Source organism: Carcharodon carcharias, chromosome 18 (genome assembly GCF_017639515.1).
Source record: "Carcharodon carcharias isolate sCarCar2 chromosome 18, sCarCar2.pri, whole genome shotgun sequence".
NCBI lineage: Eukaryota > Metazoa > Chordata > Chondrichthyes > Lamniformes > Lamnidae > Carcharodon > Carcharodon carcharias.
Window position 1 is genome coordinate 101,430,302 of NC_054484.1, and position 22,566 is coordinate 101,452,867.

At 40.1% G+C, this 22,566-nt stretch overlaps 1 protein-coding gene and 1 long non-coding RNA gene across 7 annotated transcripts in view; one reads left to right on the forward strand and one right to left on the reverse strand.

Annotated features, from left to right (window-relative positions):
• The window catches only part of LOC121290611 (ribosomal protein S6 kinase alpha-3), a 97,559-nt gene extending 75,275 nt beyond the window's left edge, over positions 1–22,284 (forward strand). For all 6 annotated transcript variants that reach the window (XM_041211277.1, XM_041211276.1, XM_041211278.1 and 3 more), the window contains 5 exons: positions 11,382–11,543; positions 13,781–13,857; positions 14,456–14,573; positions 20,282–20,422; positions 20,639–22,284. In XM_041211277.1, coding sequence (XP_041067211.1) covers positions 11,382–11,543; positions 13,781–13,857; positions 14,456–14,573; positions 20,282–20,422; positions 20,639–20,764 — 624 coding nt within the window. In that variant the 3' untranslated portion in view covers positions 20,765–22,284. The remainder of the gene's footprint in view (positions 1–11,381; positions 11,544–13,780; positions 13,858–14,455; positions 14,574–20,281; positions 20,423–20,638) is intronic.
• Positions 9,333–22,566, reverse strand: part of LOC121290612 — a 30,517-nt gene continuing 17,283 nt past the window's right edge. Inside the window, exon 3 of the long non-coding RNA XR_005945851.1 lies at positions 9,333–9,510. This is a non-coding gene — a long non-coding RNA (uncharacterized LOC121290612). The remainder of the gene's footprint in view (positions 9,511–22,566) is intronic.

The following is a 22,566-nucleotide window of genomic DNA, read 5'->3' on the forward strand; positions in this document are numbered from 1 at the left end:
AAAGATGTGATTGAACGACTGACTATATGTAAGCCTACTGAAGTCTAACTTTTCTACAGATTTTATCATTTTGATGTAAGAAATCTCTGTGTGACCTAAATTACTCATTCAACGGTCTACAAATGGGGAGTTAGGCCGTTGGGAACCAGAGGATTATTCACAGCATCATTCTAGTATCATACTGCTGCCACATAACCATTTCTTCCTCCAGGCCTTACTTTATACTAAGCTCTGAAAAAACACAACATAGCTTTTCTTCCACTGGCAACAGCTGTATTTTGAGATTTTGTATTTTGCTACAGTTGTATAGGGCATTGGTGAGACCACATTTGGAGTACTGTGTACAGTTTTGGTCTCCTATTTAAGAAAGGATATAATTGCATTAGCAGCAGTTCAGAGAAGATTTACGCGACTGATACCTGTGATGAGAGGGTTATCTTATGAGGAAAGGGTGGACAGATTGGGCCTGTGTCCATTGGAGTTTAGAAGAATGAGAGGTGACCTTTTGGAAACATATGAGATCCTTGACAGAGTGGATGCTGAAAGGTTGTTTCCCCAGTGGGAGAGAACAGAACTAGGGGGGTACAGTTTAAGAATAAGAGGTCCACTGTATAAGATGGAGGTGCGGAGAAATTTTTTTCTGAGGGATGGGAGGGTGGGAATCTGTTTTAAGGCAGACTAACAAACGAATCAAATGGTATCACGGTTAGGCAGGATAGTGGAGGTGAGACCACAATCGGATCAACCATGATCTTACTGAATGGAGGAGCAGACTTGAAGAGCCAAATGGCCTATTCCTCCTAATTCATGTGGCTCTTTCACATTTCAGTTTTGGTTTGCAAAAGTTGTCTCTAGTCTTTTGTGATGTCTACTTTGAAAATGATAAATGTTTAAACTATTATATAATGTGAGTGTCAATGAAAAAAGACACACACGTCAAAGCTTTTCGTCTTCGAATCATCAGGACATTCACAAGAATGCCAAATGTAAAGGGAACAAGAAGTTACACTTTATGAAAAGAGAATGTTGATTGGTTGGCAAGTGGACTTTGATTGGTAGAGACATTGTCATGGAGAATGCACCAGTTAACTGATGACTGATAATTAACTGCCAAGCTTTTTTTAAATTCAAACCAGGCAGGTTGGCAGATAAAATGTGTACACATTCTTTTTGTCTGCAAAGAACAGGGCTTTGTGTAGCTTCTAGCATGCGTAAGTGAGCCACACTGCGAGCCTGACTGATAATCTTCAACTGACTGTCAGTGTAATTCTTAGCACATTCAGGATTGTTTAGCAAATGTTGTCCAATCCTGGAATCACATCTAATGTTGGACACTGTGTTTTGAGTTTTGCAAGCATGGGCTGGTTGTGTATGGTCAGTACCTTGTCAGTTGAAAGGACATGCTGTTTGATATGATCCACCATTTTCTGGGATGTACAGCTTACATTCTGAGCGTAATGTGATATATGAATTTCAGTGCCGGTGTGATGCTAGGTATGTTGGCAACAGCCATTTTCTGGTTTGTTCCCTAGGGCAATGCCTTAACCAATCAGTCAACCTGCCTGATTTGAATTTAAACAAAGCTAGGCAGTTAACGGTCAGTCATCTGTTATTTGGTGCGTTCTTCATGGTAACTCCTCTACCAATCAGAGTCCACTTGGCAACCAATCAGTACTCTCCCTTCTCACGAGGTATTAATTGTTGTCCCCTTTACATTTGATATTCTTGTGAATGTCCTGATGAGTCCAAGACACAGTTTTGTTGTGTCTTTTTTCAGCAATATGCAAGTTCTCTACTACCAAACGACTATTATATAATTATTGTCTTCTGGGTTCATACTGTCTCGGTCAGTAAGTTGGTCAAATCATTTGTTTAATTCAGTGTACCTCAGTTGATGTGATGACTTAGATCCAAGAATGGAGCGTTTTGCTGCTTTTGGTCCTTTCCAGTGACTGATTATTTCTCAATATTGTTTGATTTTGAGCTGAAAAATCTATTCCAAACTAACTTGTTTGAAACTGCAGAGAACACTCGGAATCCAGCTCAAGTGTGGTTTCTAGGGATGGGGCAAATGTATTCCCATGCTTTGCATTAACTCATAGGAGAAGTTTAACAGAATAAACAAAGGTTATGGTACATATCAATTAATTTATTCAGAAAAATTCAGCATCTAGTTGTTTTTTGAAGTTTCCAGAGTTTGCTCTTGCTTTGAAGTCGAGTCAATGTGTTGATGCCACGACTGCATGAAAACTATTCATTGAAATTAGTCCTAAGTTTGCCTCTTATTAGTTTGAATATGTTCTCTTGTCCTACTCTAATGTTGTAAGTTTATATTGTTCTGAATTTACCTTTCTTCCCTTAACTGTTTTGTTTACCTCTATAAGATCATCTCTTGATGCCTCCCTTTAAGATTATAAAGCCCAAATCTTTATTCATAGCTCAACTCTCAGCCACGAGAGGTTAGCCCCTCGGCTGTTATGTGTACTATCTTTAGTAACCATTGTATTTCATAACCAGAACTGGCCACAACACTCAGTAACAGTCTGATCAAAGCATTGCCACAACACTCAGAACAGTCTGATCAGAGTGCTATACAAGTTTCTCTGACTTCCAAAACCATAGAATGATTCGAGCACAAGGAGAAGGCCATTTAGCCCGTTGTGTCCATATTGGCTCTCTACAAGAGCAACCCACCAGCCTTTTCCGGTAGCCCTGCAATTGTTTTCTTCTCAGATAATTATCCAATTCTTTCGAAAGCCATGATTGAATCTGCCTCCACCATGCACTCGAGTAATGTATTCCAGACCCTAATCATTTGCTGTATTTTTTAAAAAAGGTTTTCCCCGTTTCTGCTTTGCCAATCATCTTAAATCAGTGTCCTCTTATTCTTGGCCCTTCTGCCACTGGGAACTGTTTCTCCCTATGTACTCAGTCAAGACCCCTCATTATTTATCCCCCGTATCAAATCTCCTTCTAATCTTCCATTTTTCTAAGGAGAACCGCCTCAGTTTTACCAGTCTTGTCCTCATAATTGAAGTCTCTCATCCTCAGTCATTTTTGTAAATCTTGCCTTCACATCCTTCCTAAAGTGTGGTGCCCAGAATTGGACATACAATTTCAGTTGAGATCGCACCAGTGTTTTATAAAGGTTCTCTATAATTTCTTTGGTTTTGTACTCTGCTTCTGTTTATAAAGCCCAGGATCCCATATGCCTTATTAACCGCTTTCACAACCTGCACCTTCACTGATTTGTGCACATAGGCCCCAGGTTCCTCTACTCCTGCATCCCCTTTAGAATTATATCCTTTATATTGCCTATCCTCGTTCTTTTTACTGTCCTGGATATCAAATTCAATATTCTCTTGACCGTTGATTCCTGTTGTGCATTAGTTGACCATTAAGTTTACTAAAAACCCACAAATCTCTTGGTTTTGTCCTTGGTTGTTTTAACATTATTCCTGGACTGTGTGTTGCTTTTTTTTTCTTTCTATTTGAAATACTTTATCCTAGCCTACAGTAAACTTCCATGTTCCATTTTTATGCCGCTTAAATATTGTATCCAACTCATTCTATAATTTTTGAGCAGTCACTTCATATTTCACCATCACTCCTAATTTTTCATCTGCACATTTGATCATTTTGCATTTTGTTTCTGAATCTAATGTTTGGAAATTAAAAAACCAATGCCTGGGCATCCCAGCACATTCTTCCCCAATGCGACATAATTCCTAAAAATGACTCCTTTTCTACCCTTCAACTAACCTATTAATTCTGAGGGTTTACCATGGCTTCCTGTATCTTTAATTTATAAGGTTGTCTCTTTATGTGGAACTTTTTCAAATGGCGTTTGGAAGTCTGGTGCTTTTTGTAGGGCTTATTACAGTTCACTTAGGCTACCACTTGCTCATGGAAGTAAAGGAGGTTGGTTAGGCAGGATCTCACCCATCTGAATCTGTGATTGCTGTTTGCTTGCTTTTATTTATGTAATCTTCAGGTTTTCTTTTGATAACTAAATCCATTATTTAACACAAAATGGAAGTAAGATGAATTGATCTGTTGCTGCTTTTGTTTTTGTCCTTTTAATTATGGGCACCTTGTTGCCTGTTTCCAGTTTATTGGAACTTCACTTGTGTTTGGTACCTCTTTCTTCATAAGCTGTGCCTCAAGTCTCCTGCAGCACTCTGCAATTAGTACCATTTGTCCCTGGAGATTTTTATTTTGAGCCCATTCTTTCATCTTGTTCATGGTTTTACTTAGATTAACTAGGTTTGAGGACATCATGTTGATCAGGTCTTCTGTTGCAGCTTAAACATAGCCCTTTTAACATATCAAATATGCTCCAGTACATGTCATGATGTAATTATACAAAAGTTGCAAGCCAAAGGAGCAAATTTTGGCAGAAGTGATTAAAAGCTTGGTCAAAAGGAGGGAGTCTTAGGCAGTGGGTTTTAGGGTGAGAATTCCAGAATGTGAAAATAAAGGCACTGGGAAGAAGTAATCATGTTTACTAGTTTGTACTCATTCTCCATTTCAAGCTTGCCTGTACCTATTAAGGTTTCCATCTCTTCTGTCTCCTGTTGAGATTTTTTTATTTGTTTAACCTCTGCCACTCTCTCTTTTTTCTGCCTTTCTTTATTCCTCACAATCATTGTTCTGCATGTTTTAAATACATCATAGTAAAGCTATTCCCCTTGTTTATATCTTTCACATTTTACTTGTTAATTCGTTTGGTGTTACATTTGCATAGTGAGAGTTAGTTTTAGTATTGTATTTATGCTATGCGTTTTAAGTTGTTCCATTTTTTTCTCTGCTGCTGTCTTTGAGAAACCTACCCCAGTCCATTTACTTTAGTTGTGAACTTAGCTATTTTAAAATTCAGTGTGTGATTCCTGGCCGTGGATGTTTGATTCCTCAAATGTTTTCTACTTTTTCTGGCTCTTACCCTAAAACTCCAGTGCTGCTTGTGTCACTGTTGTTCCAGTAGAATCTAGTGCTGAAACTCAAAAAGACAGCACACATGTAACTTCAGTGTAGATTGAAGCCTCACCTAGGGGACTGTTGATTGAAATGTCAAGGTTGGCCGTAGTGCAAGTCACATTGGTACAGGATTAACAAAAGCCTCAAAATAATAAAATATAGTGGAGCAACTTCTGAGACATTTCCTCTTTTTGTGCAAAACTTCAAGGGGCAATCTCAGTCTCCCTTCCAAGACAGGATTTTGATTTGGTGTTCGTGAACTGCAGTCCTGGAAGGGAGGGGGCGGGGGCTTCCAGGATTTTGACCCAATGATAGTGAGGGAATGGTGATATAGTTCCTAGTCAGGATGGTGTGTGGCTTGGAAGGGAACTTGCAGGTGGTGATGTGCCCATGCTTCTGCAGTGAAGAAGGCTTGGCGAGTTGCTGCAGTGCATCTTGTAGATGGTACACACTGTTACTATTGTTCACCTGTGGTGGAGGGAATGAATGTTGAAGATGGTGGATGGGGTGCCAATTAAGTGGGCTGCTTTGTCCTGGATGTTGTCAAGCTGCTTGAGTGTTGTTGCAGCTGCATTCATCCAGGCAAGTGGAGAATATTCCATCACATTCCTGACTTGTGCCTTGTAGATGGTGGACAAGTTTTGGGGAGTCAGGAGGAGAGTTGCTCATCTCAGAATTCCCAGCTTCTGACCTGCTTTTGTAGTCACAATATTTATAAGACTGGTCCAGTTCAGTTTCTGGTCGATGAGAACCCCCAGGATGTTGATAGTGGGAGATTCAGCGATGGTAATTACCCCATCGCCCTCTGTTTTTTCTAATTCATCCATGATATTTGGGCATTAACGCCCCCTCCAATTTTTTGTTGTGTATAGCCTGCTCATTTCAGTATGAGGTAACTTTTAATTTTTTTGCGCAGTTACACTACTGTATCAATAACTTGTGAGCGGCTTGCAGAGTAACTCCTGGGTAGCTGAGTGGAAAAATTGATGGGTATCACTGACAAAAGTTAGCATTTATCACCTATCCCTAATTGCCCTTGATGTAGTGGTGGTGGGCTGTCTTCTTGAATCACTTTAGTCCTTACAGAGAGATTCTCTGACTGCTGTTAGGTAGGGATTTCCAGGATTTTGAGCCAGTGATGATGAAGGAACGGTGATATTTTTGAGTCAGGATTGCATATGACTTGGAAGGAAGGGTGGTGTTCCCATGTGTTTGCTGAACTTTTCTTTCCAGGTGGTAGAGATCATGGGCTTGGGAGGTGCTGTCGCAGAAGCCTTAGCAAGCTGCTGCAATGCTTCTTGTAAATGGTGTACACTGTAGCCACTGTGCTGCACCTGTGACAGACGAGGTGTTGATCAAATGGTCTTTAACCATGTGCAGCAAAACCTGGCAATGTTCAGGCTTGACCTTATAAGTGGCAAGTAACATTTATCGGTCACGCAAGACCTTTCTCTCCATGTGACTGGTCTTATGTGCATGTGGTTTATGCCTTTGCAATGGCAGAGTAGAGATTCTAGTCGTACTGAAAGCCTTAACCTGTCATGCATCTGATGAGACATCTGTGACAGCTGGTTTACATGGTGAAAGTTTATTGAAAGTGATACATTAGTTAGAAAATGATTAAAGAGCGTTTAAGTGATTAAGAGCCTTGTTCTTCGTAAACTGGGAAGTAAACTTCAAACCGAATACCTGTTTAGCCTCAGATTTGCCTGTCATAGCCTGAGAATTCTACGTGGAATAGTGTTTTTCCCACTATTTAGTGCAATAGTCATTTTTTAAGGTTTTAATGTCCCATGGCTACTGGGGTTGATTGGGAAACTGTGGGTTGATTTCTGAACCTTAGCCAGGCCTGTGGAGAGTCTATATGGCCGTGGAGAAAACCTTTTATCATTTCTCCAGGTGCAGATTCATCTGCTGTTCCCTGCTTAGGTGAGCTATGTCAAAACTACCATCCAAGGCAAAAGACGTGCTCTTATGTAGTGATTATTGTGATAGTGAATCCGAATCAAGTCATGAAAGGTAGCTCAAAAATTAAATGATTTGTATGCCTAGGAATATCTGTTGAGGATTTGCTCTTTGAACAGATTGTTTTCTGTGATCTTTAATGCTGCACTTCATGTTTCAATCAGATGAATTTCCTACTCTTAGCCTTCAATTGGGCTGCTCTAAAATCACCAAGGCTCCTTAGACAGCACCTTCCAAACCCATGACTGCTACCATCTAGAAGGACAAGGGGAGCAGAAAGATGGGAGCATCACCACCTGGAGGTTCCCCTCCAAGCCACGCACCATCCTAACTTGGAAATATATTGTTGTTCCTTCACTGTTGCTGGGTCAAAATCCTGGAACTCCCTCCTTAACAGCACTGTGGGTGTACCTACACCACAAGGATTGCAATGATTCAAGAAGGCAGCTCACCACCACCTTCTCAAGGGCAATTAGGAATAAGCAATAAATGCTGGCCTAGCCAGCAATGCTCACATCCCATGAATGATTTTTTTTTTAAATTACACTCTTATAGTCACTTTCCTTAGAATTGTATGTAAATTTATTTTTTCTCAATTATGCTGGAGGTCTACCAAATGCTGCCACTGCCCAATAGAAAGTGGCATCCTCAGTTGCTTGTGCTGTTAGATAAAGACTGATCAAGACAACTCACTATTTTTTGGACCTTCCTTGAGCTTAGCCTGTATGTTTAGGGCTTCTCTTCGTCCGTCAGACCCTGCATTTTTTTAATTATTCATTCGCGGGATGTGGGCTTCATTGGCTGGACCAGCATTTGTTGCCCATCTGTAATTGCCCTTGGGAAGGTGGTGGTGAGCTGCTTTCTTGAACCACTGCAGTCCATGTGGTGTCGGTACACCCACAGTGCTGAGGATGGGGGAGAGAGTTCATGGTCTGAAGTTGTTGAACTTAATGTTCAGTCCGGGAGGCTGTAGAGTGCCCATTCAGAAGATGAGGTGCTGTTCTTCCAGTTTGTGTTGGGCTTCACTGGAACATTGCAGCAGGCCAAGAAAGGACATGTGGGCATGAGAGCAGGATGGTGTGTTGAAATGGCAAGCGACAGGAAGATCTGGGTCATGCTTGCGGACAGACCAAAAGTGTTCCACAAAGCGGTCACTCAGTCTGCTTTTGGTCTCTCCTATGTAGAGACCACATTGGGAGCAGCAATTCGCTGTCTTCCGGTCTGTCCGCATCTCATCTTCCGATTATGCACTTTACAGCCTTCCAAACTTAACATTGAGTTCAACAGCTTCAGACCATGAACTCCCTCCTCCATCCTCATCCCTTTTTTATCCCCCTTTTTCAATATTAATTTTTATTTTTTATCCACTCATTTTTATTTTTCTTTATTTTCATTGTTTTATCCTCACCTTTTATCCTATTTTAAATCTTTTTTCCCACCACCATCCCCTCCCCTCGCCCCACCCCCACTTGAGCCATCTGTCACTTGTTCACGTTCTTTCCAGAGTGCTTACCCTCGCCCTGCTATTACCACATGCTGCTTTGATCTTAATGCCACCATCAGCACCTTCTTTAGCCAGTACCACTATCATTAAGGCCCTTTGTCCTTTTGTTCATGACATCTTTGTCAATCTCTCCTTTGCCTCCACATATCGCTGGCCTTCTATCCAGCTTCACCTGCTCCACCCCCCTTAAACAGTGTAAATTTCATCACATTTTTACTTCTCTTTAGCTCTGAAGAGTCATACGGACTGGAAACGTTAACTGTCTTTCTCTCCACAGATGCTGTTAGACTTGCTGAGTTTTTCCAGCATTTTCTATTTTTGATTCAGATTTCTAGCATCCGCAGTATTTTACTTTCATCTATTCTTATTTTGGAGCTCGACCCACATACGAAGAATGGATTTCTTTTGCCTTTTTTGAAATAGAACTATCTTGACTGTTCTGCAGTCCTTTCTTGTTTTTCTTGTTCTTGAGGTGAATTTCGTGTTGGAAAGTTGCACTTGTCATTTTGACACCCAACATGAAGCACTTCCTGTTTGGTATAGCATGTTCAGATGCAAGACCCTTGCTGCACCAGTGGCCTTGGCTATTTATTGATGAGTTTAAACAATTTTGTGCCATGGGTGTGTAATTATTGATTAAGTTTAGTTCATTGACATCCAGTTATTTAAGAGAAGGACTTAAGTAATGCTGGAGTTGACATAGGAAATCATTCATTTGTTCAAGATAATCTATAATACATTGTTGTATAACAACTGTAAATCTTAGACTTTACATATCTCACTCTGGTATGATATAAAACACTGGACCATTTAATCTATTTTCCATAGATTGGAGAGTCTGTGGAAACAAACACCTTCTTCCAAGTATTTTCTGCCATACTGTGGCTCAACTACATTCAGTCAGTGAAATAATTGTAGAGCTCAACTGCATGAAGTATATCAGAGCTACAGCAGGAGATCGTGATAATTGACTCCATTCTTTTTCTTCTTTATATGTTCTATCATAATGCAATCTATTTCGCAGAAGCTTCTGGTACTTATTGCCAGTTTGCTTCTCAGAGTCTCTGGAAAATAATTCAAATTAAAATTGTACATTTGTTCAAATCAACCCCATGTTATCTCCTATTAACTACCACAACAGCACAGAATCTTTAGCTGTTTGAGAATTGATGTTCACCAAGGGGAACATCAAACCCCACTCCTTGTCCATTGAGCAGTGAAGTGATATATCCTGATTTTAAAGTTCACTGTTGCATTTCGTTATTTTCCAAGCTTACACCTGTTCTGCTATTCTAATCACTTTTTTGGGTTTAAATGGTATTAACCTTCAGCGTATAGCCCCATAGGTAAAAGCGGAATATAATGTAATTTGTAGGTGGAATTTACTTATCTACTCTTCATTTGTGAACTCATTGTGTACATAAGCACTTTGCTGACTTATTCACTCAGATACATCTCAGTCCTACTGGTGTAAATAGCATTAAGTGGAAATGAGTTTGTATCCGTAATTTCCCCAATTCAAAGCTGACCACCTGTGTGCTGTTCTGAGCCGTGTTGGCTATAGGCCAAGCATTTGTGCACAAGGATAGAGGAGAAAAGCTGAGGGACAAACAATTAGTGCAGCACCAATCGTGGTTAAATAAGCTGAAGCCTAGATACATTTCTGGCTTGTTCTCCCAGTGAATGTTCAGAGAATAGGGATATTTAAGGGAGAGAGCAAGAGATTAAAACAAAGATTCTTAAAAAGTAAAGTTAGTCTGCAAATGAAGAAGACACTACATTGAAATTTAAATTAACCGCTGAGAGCTTTAGAGTGTAAATGTTTTTCTTAATAGGCCAATAAGTTGTGGATGTTCCTTTTTTTAAATTTTTGTTCTCAAGGTGGGGGATGTTTGCTGAGGAATGGAACATATTTTTTGTGTGATAGAATCAATCAATCACTGAGGTCAGGTGTAGCGCAGGTAGGTAAATATCAAAACTGCAACCTTCCTCCCACTAATGTGCCTTAATCCTCAAATCGGCAAGGGCACCCTCACTTAATTGCACAGATGCAATGTTTGCTTTTGCTACAGTTCCCATACCACTTGGTGTGACAGCCCGTTAATGCGGAACTAAGAACAGTGTTGTGATCTGGACTCTCATCATCTTTGGGATTTGATTGACATTAACTCAATCCCTTTAGTACCAGCAGAGAAAGGAATCTTTCATTTCATTGGTCCAAGCTCAAAACCCTAGTTCCAAAATGAAAGCCATCATCCTTTTTCTAGAATTAACATTTTGAAGAAATCTAATAGCCAAATTTTAATTAGCTTCTGTTGAATTGCAAAATCAATTTCAAATTAACACTAAAGCAAAGCACATAAGGAACTGATGAGGCCTGTGTGAAATCACATTTTGGTTTCTTTCCCTCCAGTTTCTCCCTTATACTGACATTTCTATAATTAAGTGGTTATTATTGGCATACATTGGACAGTGAGTGTCAAAATCCTACTTAACTGTGAGACTAATCACAATTGGGCACAATTCTGTATCACCTAAACTACAAATACATGTACTTCAAGGATAATTGCTAATTACCTATCAGGTGAAGGGGCACCCTTCTGACTGGTTTTTCTCTAGTTCCATTCCATTCTCTAACCTGCAGACATTGAGGGCAGTTACAAGTGCTTCCGCTGTTGTTTCAACAGCTGTCAGTTGAGTCTGCGTAGAACAAGGGATAAACTTCAAAACTTTTTGGTCTCTGTCTTTGTGACAGACTGTAAAATACATTTACCAACTTCAGGGTTTCCTAACTCTTGTATATTCAGACTTTTAATGTGGATCTTGGTAATTCACCAAGATAATTCTCTGGAAGCATTGCATTGAAAGTGCGTCAATAATAAAAGCGGTTGAAAAATTCACTGATCGTTGTATTAATATATTTTAATGCATTTAGGTGGTGCACAGAGACTTGAAACCGAGTAACATCTTGTATGTGGATGAGTCAGGCAACCCAGAGTCGATTCGTATCTGTGACTTTGGGTTTGCCAAGCAGCTGCGTGCTGATAATGGCCTTCTCATGACTCCGTGTTACACAGCTAATTTTGTTGCTCCTGAGGTATGATGTATTGATTTATTTTTGTCTTTTGCTGAAACATTACTAGCAGTTAATTTAGTTTTCCCTGGAAACAGTGAAACCTTTAAAGCTGAACACTGGTTATTGGGATGGTGCAGCATGTCAGAGTACAGATAGGGTGCAGTTTATGTCTATTTTCCCCTCATGCTGACCAGCCAGCTTCATGTGTGCTATTGTAGGGATTCTCATTGAAGAGCAAGCACTTCCCAACAGGGATGGAGGACATGTCATCTCAGGCAAGAGGCGAGACTGGCTTTGCCAAAGACTTGAGCCTTCCTGGATAGAGGGATACAGTTAAGTAGGAGAGGGAATGAAGGGTTTTTTAATTGAAAAATCACTTCAATAATTTTCAGCTGCCTTCTCTAAACCCTAAATTTTCTTTTCAGTTTTTTTATGCTGATCATGAGTAGGGATATTAATAGAGTTTGGAACATTCACCCAGTGACAGCATCAAGCAATTTTACCTAGCACACCAGAGCTAGCTGCAGTGTAAATCCACCGCTATTCCAACAGTCAAACATGACCACAGCTTCAGAATAACATCCTGATCGCATTGTTGGCATTTACATTTCCTGGACTCGTGTTGCCCTGAATAAGGTAGTCTGTAGTCCCAAGTCTTTTACTAACTTGGTAAAGATGGCTCTGAGTCAATTTATATAGGGATCCTGATAGCAAAAGAGATGATCAAGTCCAGATTCCAAGGAAAGAATGTAATATTGCTCTGCCTTAAATATTCCCCAATGTCTTTCATGGATGAGGAATTACTTTGAAGTATAGTAATCTGTGTCCACAAATGTGACAGCTATATTGCCATGGAATCTTAGACATCCACCTGAATTGGCAGATGAAGCTTCAGTTAACCTCTTAGCTGAAAGACAAGAAACTTGTAGCAAACAATACTACTTTAATATTGCAACAACATGCCTTTGTATAACTCCTTTTAAAGTGAAAAATAGACCAGGTACTTCAGAGGTGTAATCAAAAATAAATGGATGCTGACATTGTGCTAAAGTCCTGAAGTATGGGTTGAACTTCCATCATACTGACTCGGGTAATAGTTTCACCAGCTAAGTCAAGCTATTGTCTCTGTTTACACTTCACCCAGCATTTCCTTGTATAGTAAATGTTCACAGCAGAGAGAGCCTCTTAGAAATAGTCTTTGATGTATAGATATGCTGTAGGGAATTCTGCAATAGTGTGAGGCTATAATTGAAGTTCAGAAAGCGGACTGACAAATACTAAAGCTGAAAGACTTGCAATGTCATTAAATCAGAGCAAAAGCATGTCTATGTTAGCTTTTCACAATCCATGGAGCTGACATTCTAATTAATGAGCTTTTTTGCTGTAGCATTTTTTTTAGGTGAATTTTTACCAAATGAATTCTAAGTCAGAATGGTTCATTAGTTATTAACTACAGTAATACATTTGATAGCCTTAAATTGATTGGGAATTGAAGTTGAGATGGGGCTGGAAGTGGTTTGCCCTGTCAAAGAACACCCCAGAAATTATGTTCTAGCAATTTGATCCTTGTGCTGTGTTGCAACTGCTGATGCACTGTTCATTAGGATTGTTATTCCAAGCATTTTTTGGCCTTTTAACTATTTTGCTGAATTATATAGCCTACTCTAATGTTGTATGTATTTCTATTTGGCTCATATCGTGTCACTGCATATGCTATATGCAAACAAATATTTTAATTGTATTTATCTGCCCTGTTTTCATATCCCTTCAGCCTCTCTCTTGCTTCATAACCAACCTAATCTGATCTTGAATGGTGATGTGGTGTGTTAGCCACTGACCTCTAAAGTGAATTCCGGAGCTTCACAACTCTCAAAGCTCTGTTCTAAATCTGTTAAGTAACTTTGTATCTGTGGGGCCCTCACTCTAGAATCTACCACCCCACCCTGCCCCCCTCCCCACCGCAAAAGTATTAGGAGCAGTCTACTTCTATCTGTCCCATTCGTTCATAAGTTTAAACACTGCTATCATATCGGCTTCATAATCTACACAGCTCTTTAATAAAGACTTAATTTGTTAAGCCATATTTTCATTTCCTCATACCAGGCTGTATCCTAGTTCATCTGCGTTATATAGTTTTTAAACCCTCGATATTTTTCTTATTATGTGAAGTCCAATACTGCACACTCTACACTTAAGGCTTTACGTGCATTAGGAATTGTAAAGCTAATTTAATTCTTTCCATGTATTGTACTTCATAGGTCTTAAAGCGGCAAGGATATGATGCAGCTTGTGATATATGGAGTCTTGGTGTTCTCCTTTACACTATGCTCACAGGGTAAGTTTGTGCACTACTTAGAATGTAACTGAACAAAGTGTTAAAAATACCAAACGACTTTTCTATTAGGCTTTCTTCCTCTACGCTTCCCTAAAGGTGGTGAATCATTCACCATGGGGTTACCTAAAATGGGAATCCCAATTTGAAAATAAAAATCATTCTGGAGTTTATGCAGTCTGTGGCACTTTGTAGTAGAACAAGTTCCTTCGGTCTTGATTAGATTCATTCTTCATATATGCATGTCTCACTTTAAGCCCAGTATTGTCCAGTAGAGAGCTGAGACCAGCCACAGGTGTAGCTATGGGAACACCATTTGAGGCATATTCTCCAATTTAAGTAGAAAACACTTTGCATTCACTTACACCATACAAGTACATTTACTTCGTGTGTATATTTACTCAACAAGCATCCACCACCTCTTGGTAACCATATTTTACATGATGGGCGTTTTCCTATTTCCCTATCTTTCAACAAAACCTGTTTCCCACTTGTTCATAGGTGTTAAAGCATTTCAGTGGCTCCTGATTGTCTAGCAATGTCAGCACCTTGAAATCTGTATTTTTATAATTTAATCACCTGAAATTGAATTTTGTTTCAGATACACCCCCTTTGCTAATGGGCCTGATGACACTCCTGAAGAAATATTGGCAAGAATAGGTAGTGGAAAGTTCAGCCTGACTGGAGGTTACTGGGATACAGTTTCTGAAGTTGCTAAGGTAATTGAACAAGATCAATTGATTGTTCGTAAGTATGTATACACGAACTCGGAGCAGAAGGAGACCACTCAGCCCCTTGATTCTGCTCCGCCATTCAATAAGATCATGGCATGACCTCCACTCCACATTCCCACCTACCATCAGCAAATTTAGCAACCATGCTTTCAGTCCAACACATCCATCGGTTCCCCTTTATCCACAGCATATGTTACTTCTTCAAAGAACTCCAATAAGTTGGTTAAACATGATTTACCACACTCAAAACCACGTGAAACGGCCATGGTTATCTTAACTAAATGGGTTTAATATTTGGTTTGATGAAAAGCCCATTGCTTAAATCTGTACCGTGTCCAACGGTATAGCAAAAACTCAGTACCAGATTCACAAATGTGACAGAAGAGATCATTTGGAGCAGAATAGGTTGAATAAATGTCAATGTGTTAAGGGAACTCAGTTTTGATACTGAACTGTGATACTTTGTACAAGAATGTCAAATTCAGTTCCAGCGTAACACATTGGCATGGATAAAAGTTTGGCTGGCTAACAGGAAGCAGGGAGTAGGCATAAATGGGTCTTTTTCAGGTTGGCAAAATGTAACGAGTGGTGTGTCACAGGGATCAGTGCTGGGATCTCAACTATTTACAATTTATATAAATGACTTAGATGGATGGGATGGTTGCCAAATTTGTTGATGACACAAAGATAGGAAAGTGAGTTGTGAAGAAGACATAAGGAGGCTACAAAAAGATATAGATAGGTTTAGTGAGTGGGCAAAGATCTGGCAAATGGAGTATAATGTGGGAAAATGTGAAATTGTCAATTTTGGCAGAAAGAAGAAAACAGAATATATTACCTAAATGGTGACGGATTGCAGAGCTCAGATGCAGAGGGATCTGGGTGTCTTAGTGCATGAATTGCAAAAGGTTAGTGTGTAGATACAGAAAGTAATTAGGAAAGCTAATAGACTGTTATCATTTCTTGCAAGGGAAATTGAATACAAAAATAGGGAGGTTATGTTTCAGTTATACAGAGCACTAGTGGGACCACATCTGGAGTACTATGTACAATATTAGACCATAAGACAAAGAAGCAGAAATTAGGCCATTCGGCCCATCAAGTCTGCTCCACCATTCAATCATGGCTGATTTCTCAACCCCATTCTCCCTGTAACCTTTGATCCCCTTACCAATCAAGAACCTATCTATCTCAGACTTGAATACACTCAATGACCTGGCCTCCACAGCCTTCAGTGGCAATGAATTCCATAGATTCACCACTCACTGGCTAAAGAAGTTTCTCCTCATCTCTGTTCTAAAAGGTCTTCCCTTTACTCTGAGGCTGTGCCCTCGGGTCCTAGTCTCTCCTACTAATGGAAACATCTTCCCCACGTCCACTCTATCCAGGCTTTTCAGTATTCTGTAAGTTTCAATCAGATCCCCCCCTCATCCTTCTAAACTCCATTGACTATAGACCCAGAGTCCTCAAACGTTCCTCATATGTTAAGCCTTTCATTCCTGGGATCATTCTCGTGAACCTCCTCTGAACCCTCTCCAGGGCCAGCACATCCTTCCTGAGATACAGGCCCAAAATTGCTCACAATATTCTAAATGTGGTCGGACCAGAGCCTTATAAAGTCTCAGCAGCACATCCCTGCTTTTATATTCTAATCCTCTCAAAATAAATGCCAACATTGCATTTGCCTTCCTAGCTACCAACTCAACCTGCAAGTTAACCTTAAGAGAATCCTGGACTAGGACTCCCAAGTCCCTTTGCACTCCAGATTTCTGAATTCTCTCCCCATTTAGAAAATAGTCTATTTTCCTCCCAAAGTGCATGACCTCACACTTTCCCACGTTGTGTTCCATCTGCCACTTCTTTGCCCATTTTCCTAACCTGTCCAAATCCTTCTGCAGCCTCCCTGTCTCCTCAATACTACCTGTCCCTCCACCTATCTTTGTATCATTTGCAAACTTAGCCAGGATGCCCTCAGTTCCTTCATCTAGATCATTAATGTATAAAGTGAAAAGTTGTGGTCCCAGCAGTGACCCCTGTGGAACTCCACTTGTCACTGGCCACCATCCTGAGAAGGACCCCTTTATCCCCACTCTCTGCCTCCTGCCAGACAGCCAATCTTCTATCCATTGCTAGTACCTTGCCTCTAACACCATGGGTTCTTATCTTACTGAGCAGCCTCCTGTGCAGCACCTTGTCAAAGGCCTTCTGGAAGTCCAAGTAGATAACATCCATTGGCTCTCCTTTGTCTAACCTACTCGTTACCTCCTCAAAGAATTCTAACAGATTTGTCAGGCATGACCTCCCCTTGATGAAACCATGCTGACTTTGCCCTATTTTATCAAGCACTTCCAAGTATTCTGAAATCTCATCCTTAATAATGGACTCTAAAATCTTACCAACGACCGAGGTCAGGCTAATCGGCCTGTAATTTCCCGTCTTTTGCCTCACTCCCTTCTTAAACAGGGGGGTTACATTAGCGATTTTCCAGTCCTCTGGGACCCTCCCTGACTCCAGTGATTCCTGAAAGATCACCACTAATGCCTCCACTATCTCTTCAGCTATCTTCTTCAGAACTCTGGGGTGTAATCCATCTGGCCCAGGTGATTTATCCACGTTCAGACCTTTCAGTTTTCCTAGCACCTTCTCCTTGGTAATGGCTACCATACTCAACTCTGCCCCCCCCGCCACTCTCTTGAACTTTGGGGATGTTACTCGTGTTTTCCACTGTGAAGACTGAAGCAAAGTACCCATTCAGTTCCTCCGCCATTTATTTGTTCCCCACTACTAATTCTCCAGTAGCCCAATGTTCACTTTTGCCTCTCTCTTACCCTTTATATATCAAAAAAAACTCCTGCAATCTTCTTTTATATTACTGGCTAGTTTACCCTCATATTTAATCTTCTCCCTCATTTCTTTTTTAGTTGTCCTCTGTTGGTCTTTGTAGGCTTCACAATCCCCTGGTTTCCTACTGCTCTTCGCCGCATTGTATGCTTTCTCTTTAGTTTTTATGCTGTCCCTGACTTCCCTTGTCAGCCATGGTTGCCTCTTCCTCCCTTTAGTATGCTTCTTCTTCCTAGGGATGAATTTTTGCTGTGTCTCCCAAATTACTCCCAGAAACTCCTGCCATTGCTGTTCCACTGTCTTTCCTGCCAGGCTCATCTCCTCCCTCATGCCTCTGTCGTTGCCTTTATTTAACTGTAATACCGTTACATCTGATTCCATCTTTTACCTCTCAAATTGCAGGGTAAATTCTATCATATGGTCACTCCCTCCTAAGGGTTCCTTCACCTTAAGCTGCCTCATTACACATTACTAAATCTAGAATTGCCTGTTCCCTAGTGGGCTCCACAACAAGCTGCTCCAAAAAGCCATCTCGTAGACATTTTGCAAATTCCTTTTCTTGAGATCCACTACCTGCATATTGAAATCCCCCATGATCACTGTAACCTTGCCTTTCTTACACGTCTTTTCCATCTCCTGGTTTATCTTGTGCCCCACATCCTGACTACTGTTTGGAGGCCTGTATATAACTCCCATTATGGTTTTTTTACCTTTGCAGTTTCTCAACTCTACCCACACAGATTCTACATCATCTGACCCTATGTCATTTCTTGCTATCGATTTAATTTCATTTCTTACTAACAAAGCAACCCCACCCCCTCTGCCAATCTGCCTATCTTTTCGATAGGATGTATATCTTTGGATATTTAGCTCCCAGTCCTGATCCACTTGCAGCCATGTCTCCGTAATGCCCACATCATACCTGCCAATTTCAATCTGCGCCACAGGCTCATTTACCTTATTTCGTATACTGCGTGCACTCAGAAACAACATCTTCAGTCCTGTATTTCCTGTCCCCTTTCTAATTGTCGTTTATCTGATGTGCTTGAAGTTAGATTCCTAGCCCTTTCCAAACACTGTCCTATTTTGTGTTCTGGGGACTTTAATAGCTTCTCCTGGGCTCTCCAATTTTTTCATAATTTTCCATGAAGTTGAATCCACCCCCCCCCGACACGCTAACCTGCTGCTTTGTTTCCCATTAGTCATACTTCTTGGAGTTTTACCCTTCCCTCCCCCCCCACTTTCTAGTTTAAATTCCTGTTCACCTTATTTAAGGAAGGATATAATTGCGTTGGAAGCAACTCAGAGAAGGTTTATCAGGCTAATACCTGGAATGGGCAGGTTGTCTTCTGAGGAAAGGTTGGACTGGTTAGGCTTGTATCCACTGGAGTTTAGAAGAGTAAGAGGTGACTTGGTAAACAAGAGGATGATAGATTATTGCAGGTAGGCGGAATGCAGATTTGAAACTATCAGATCAGCCATGATCTTAGTAAATGGCGGAGCAGGTTCAAGGAGCCGAATGGCCTACTCCTTGTTTGTATGGAACGCTTGTAATCTGTTAGTTTAAGTTACCCAGTTGCATATTCCATTTTTGTGCGAAAATGAGTAGGATCAAAGAACTCACTACCTCTTGTTTTTCCAAAATATCCCTGAATCCAGTGTAGTAAAGAATTTGATTTCTCCACTCCTCCCCACCCCCTCAGTAAATCAGTGCCTAAGAGACATGAGGTCCTGTTTTTTTTAAGAGGTTTGTTCCATATGGTTTAATGAACTTGCAATTTTATGCTGCCTCTCTTAAACTCAGGGCATTACACAGCACTTTTAAACTCATTATATTACTTTGTGGTCACTATTGTAGTGTAGGGAAACGTGACAGATTACACCAGCAGTGATGAGATGAATTACCAGGTAACATTTCTTGGTGCTGATGGATAAATGGCCAGAATTCAGCAAAATTTCTCATAATTTTCAAATAGTGCTCTGTGATTCTTTGTACTTGCCAGAGAGCAGAAGGAGCCAGTTTCAATGCCTCATCTGAAAGATAGCATATCTGACAGTGCAACACTCCCTCAGTTTCAGCCTAGATATGTATGCATTCGTCACTGGAATGGGGCTGGAACCCATAATCTGCTGACTTGGCCAAGTGTGCTATCACAGTGCTACAGCTAACGCTTCTGTCAACTATCTTGGGTCAGGTGACATCTCCAAATTAGTTATACAAAATTGCTGCTTTGTTTTTCTAATATCATTGGCAGTAGTCTGTATGCAAAGCAGAAAATTATTTGTCAGTTTAATTGATTCATATTTCTAAAAAATTATGCAAGAACTGATTTTTTTTAAAAATTGTTATGCTGTAAGGTTTACTGAGCTTTTTGCTGTTTACAAAAGTCAGTTGTTACAAATCCTTTTGAGGCATGGTTTCTAGTCAGGCAATAAGATCTGTGTTGCCTCAAAAAGATTTTCAACACCACGTGGCCAATATTTATCTTTTAACCAACATCACTAAAACAAAGATTATCTGGCCTTTGTCACACTGCTGTTTGTGAGTGCAATTTGGCTGCAGCATTTCCCACATTAAAACAATGACTATACTTCTTCATGGGTTGTAAAGTACTTTGGAATGTCCTGAGGTTGTGAAAAGTGTTTGAAAAATGCAAGTCTATTTTTCTTGTATTCGTCATTGGTTAGTGTCAGAATATAAATGGCAGTGTGGGAAAATCTCATGAATTCTTCCTACAACTTATTTGATCGAGGTTGGATTTAGCTTTTTGTGTAGTCGAGTTATTAGCCAAGTGAACACATTTCCACATAAATATTGCAAACATATAATAAATTCAATTTTGATCCAACAGGATCTTGTATCAAAGATGCTTCATGTAGATCCACAACAAAGATTGTCTACCAGCCAGGTCCTCCGACACCCCTGGATTATTCATCGGGATAAACTGCCACAGTTTCACCTAAACCGTCAGGATGCACCTCATTTAGTAAAGGTAAAAACTGCACTTCCACGTTCTATTTCCCTCCCTCCCCCGCACTATCCTGGCCTGCCCACACATCTAAAGGCCGATCTTCATACAGCAAGTGTCTGCAGAAAGGCAGCAGAGATATGTTAACCTTTGATCTCAGTGGGAGTTTATGCAGATGTTGTTGTGCATCTCGGTAAACTTGTGTTTTGTCTCCACTCATGTTGTGCCATGTTTTTCTAGGGGGCCATGGCTGCTACTTACTCTGCGCTGAATCGTACACCATTACAGCCTGTTCTAGAACCAGTCGGCTGCTCAAATCTGGCCCAGAGAAGGGGTGTTAAGAAACTTACCTCAACTGCTCTTTAAAGTGACCTCTGCTGAAAACTGGATTCACGGCAGCCTTAGACATTCACGTGTATCTCAAAGAACAGAGAACGTACCATCCCAGTTATCTTTATATGCTGCTTTTTGTCTTCTGCTAGTCCTGCTTTGAACAATTGGGTACCAGGATATTGGGAATGTATTCTTTGGATGGAATGTGAAGCAGAATACTTGGGAACAAAGGTTATTTGGGTAAAAGCATAGAAACTTGGCATTACAATGAACACTGTACTACTTGTATTTGTAAATTAGCAATAGGAAAAGCACTCAAACAGTGAATTTCTACTGGGAATGTGTAAGTCCATCTGGATTGTTTTTGTTGTAATTAGGGATTTTTTTCTAAAGTTTAGCACTTGAGTTGAAGTACATCCTATATGTGTTATCACTGTAAACCTTGTGCCATTTTTGAATGCCATGACTTTTGCATAGGCAGTGACTCTCATTGCTTTTTCTCCCAGCATAGTCCTCCACTAGTCTGTCTGTATCAATGGCTATTTTCACACTTACCTGATCAGTATTCCATGATTGAAAATTTTGTTGGGTACTGTTAGCAGCTGAGGAACGCTTTATCTCCTTGCCTGCATTTTGAGTCAATTGCTAAACAACTAAATCTACTGTAATCTATAGATCTTTGAAAAGGCAGCCTACCAACTATAGCATGTATTTGTGAGACTTTTACTTTTGTATGAGACAGAGGATGTTTATAATCCTTTACAATATAATTTAGCATGATACGGGGAGGGTGACGGTCATATTTTTGCCACTCACTGTGGCAGTGAACAAAACATTGAATTTCTCAAATGGATTCACCTTGGCATTTGAGTTGCAGTGATTCTATGAGTAGAAATAGAAGTCCATTGAAAATCACTTACTGTGTGTCCATCACGTCTTCAGCTTTAACATTCTTAAAGATCATAGTTTAAAGATGGGATGCGATTGTAATGATTTGAATACTATACATTAAATGTTGCCATTCAATTATTGTAGCTCGAAGGGAAGGTGTAAAGATGAGGGATGTAATTATTTTGAAATTCAAAATCTACTTGGTGAGTTTTTAAAATGAAGCTGTATCACAGATGTAATATTTTTCTACACTTCTATAAAATCAAACTTTATACCAGACTCCACCACATAGCATGGCACTGAAGTGGATGTATAAGGATTTTTTTTATACTGTCTTTACCAAAGTATGAATTTGGTAGCAGTCTGAAGTTGGGTTCAGCTGACACCTGGGCGATGCTGCCAGTTAACTGGATTGATTAGAATAGTCAATGCTGCAAGAGATAGACTTAATTGTGCCTCATTCTGGTATAGAATCAGAATGTTTTCATTTGAAATTTAATGTTACCCTGGCCTAATCCCAGGTCCAACCAGGAGAGTGGAATCAAATCTATCAGTACTTATGTTGCTCCTTGTGGGCTGGCAATTTTTTTGTAATCATGAGGAAAAACTGAAATTTATACAAAATAAAACTTCAAACTTAATAAAAGTATGCTGTCATCTTATTTGCAACCTCTGAGCTTCTTGACATGGTTTCTGATTTACTTGGTTTTACTCCCACTCTTGGCGAACCTTGATCACATTTTGAATGATGTGCCATACATTTTAATCCTTAGCTTATTTCTCAAAATCATTAATTAGTTGTGGAACAGCTGTGATTCTGCATTAGGGTTAAAATGTTGGAAAGGACTTGGATGGTTTTTGAGTAAGAATGTTTTCCAGTAAATTGTTACACCACATAATGTAATGTGGCCACAGCCTAAATTCCTACAAATTAAAAGGAAAAT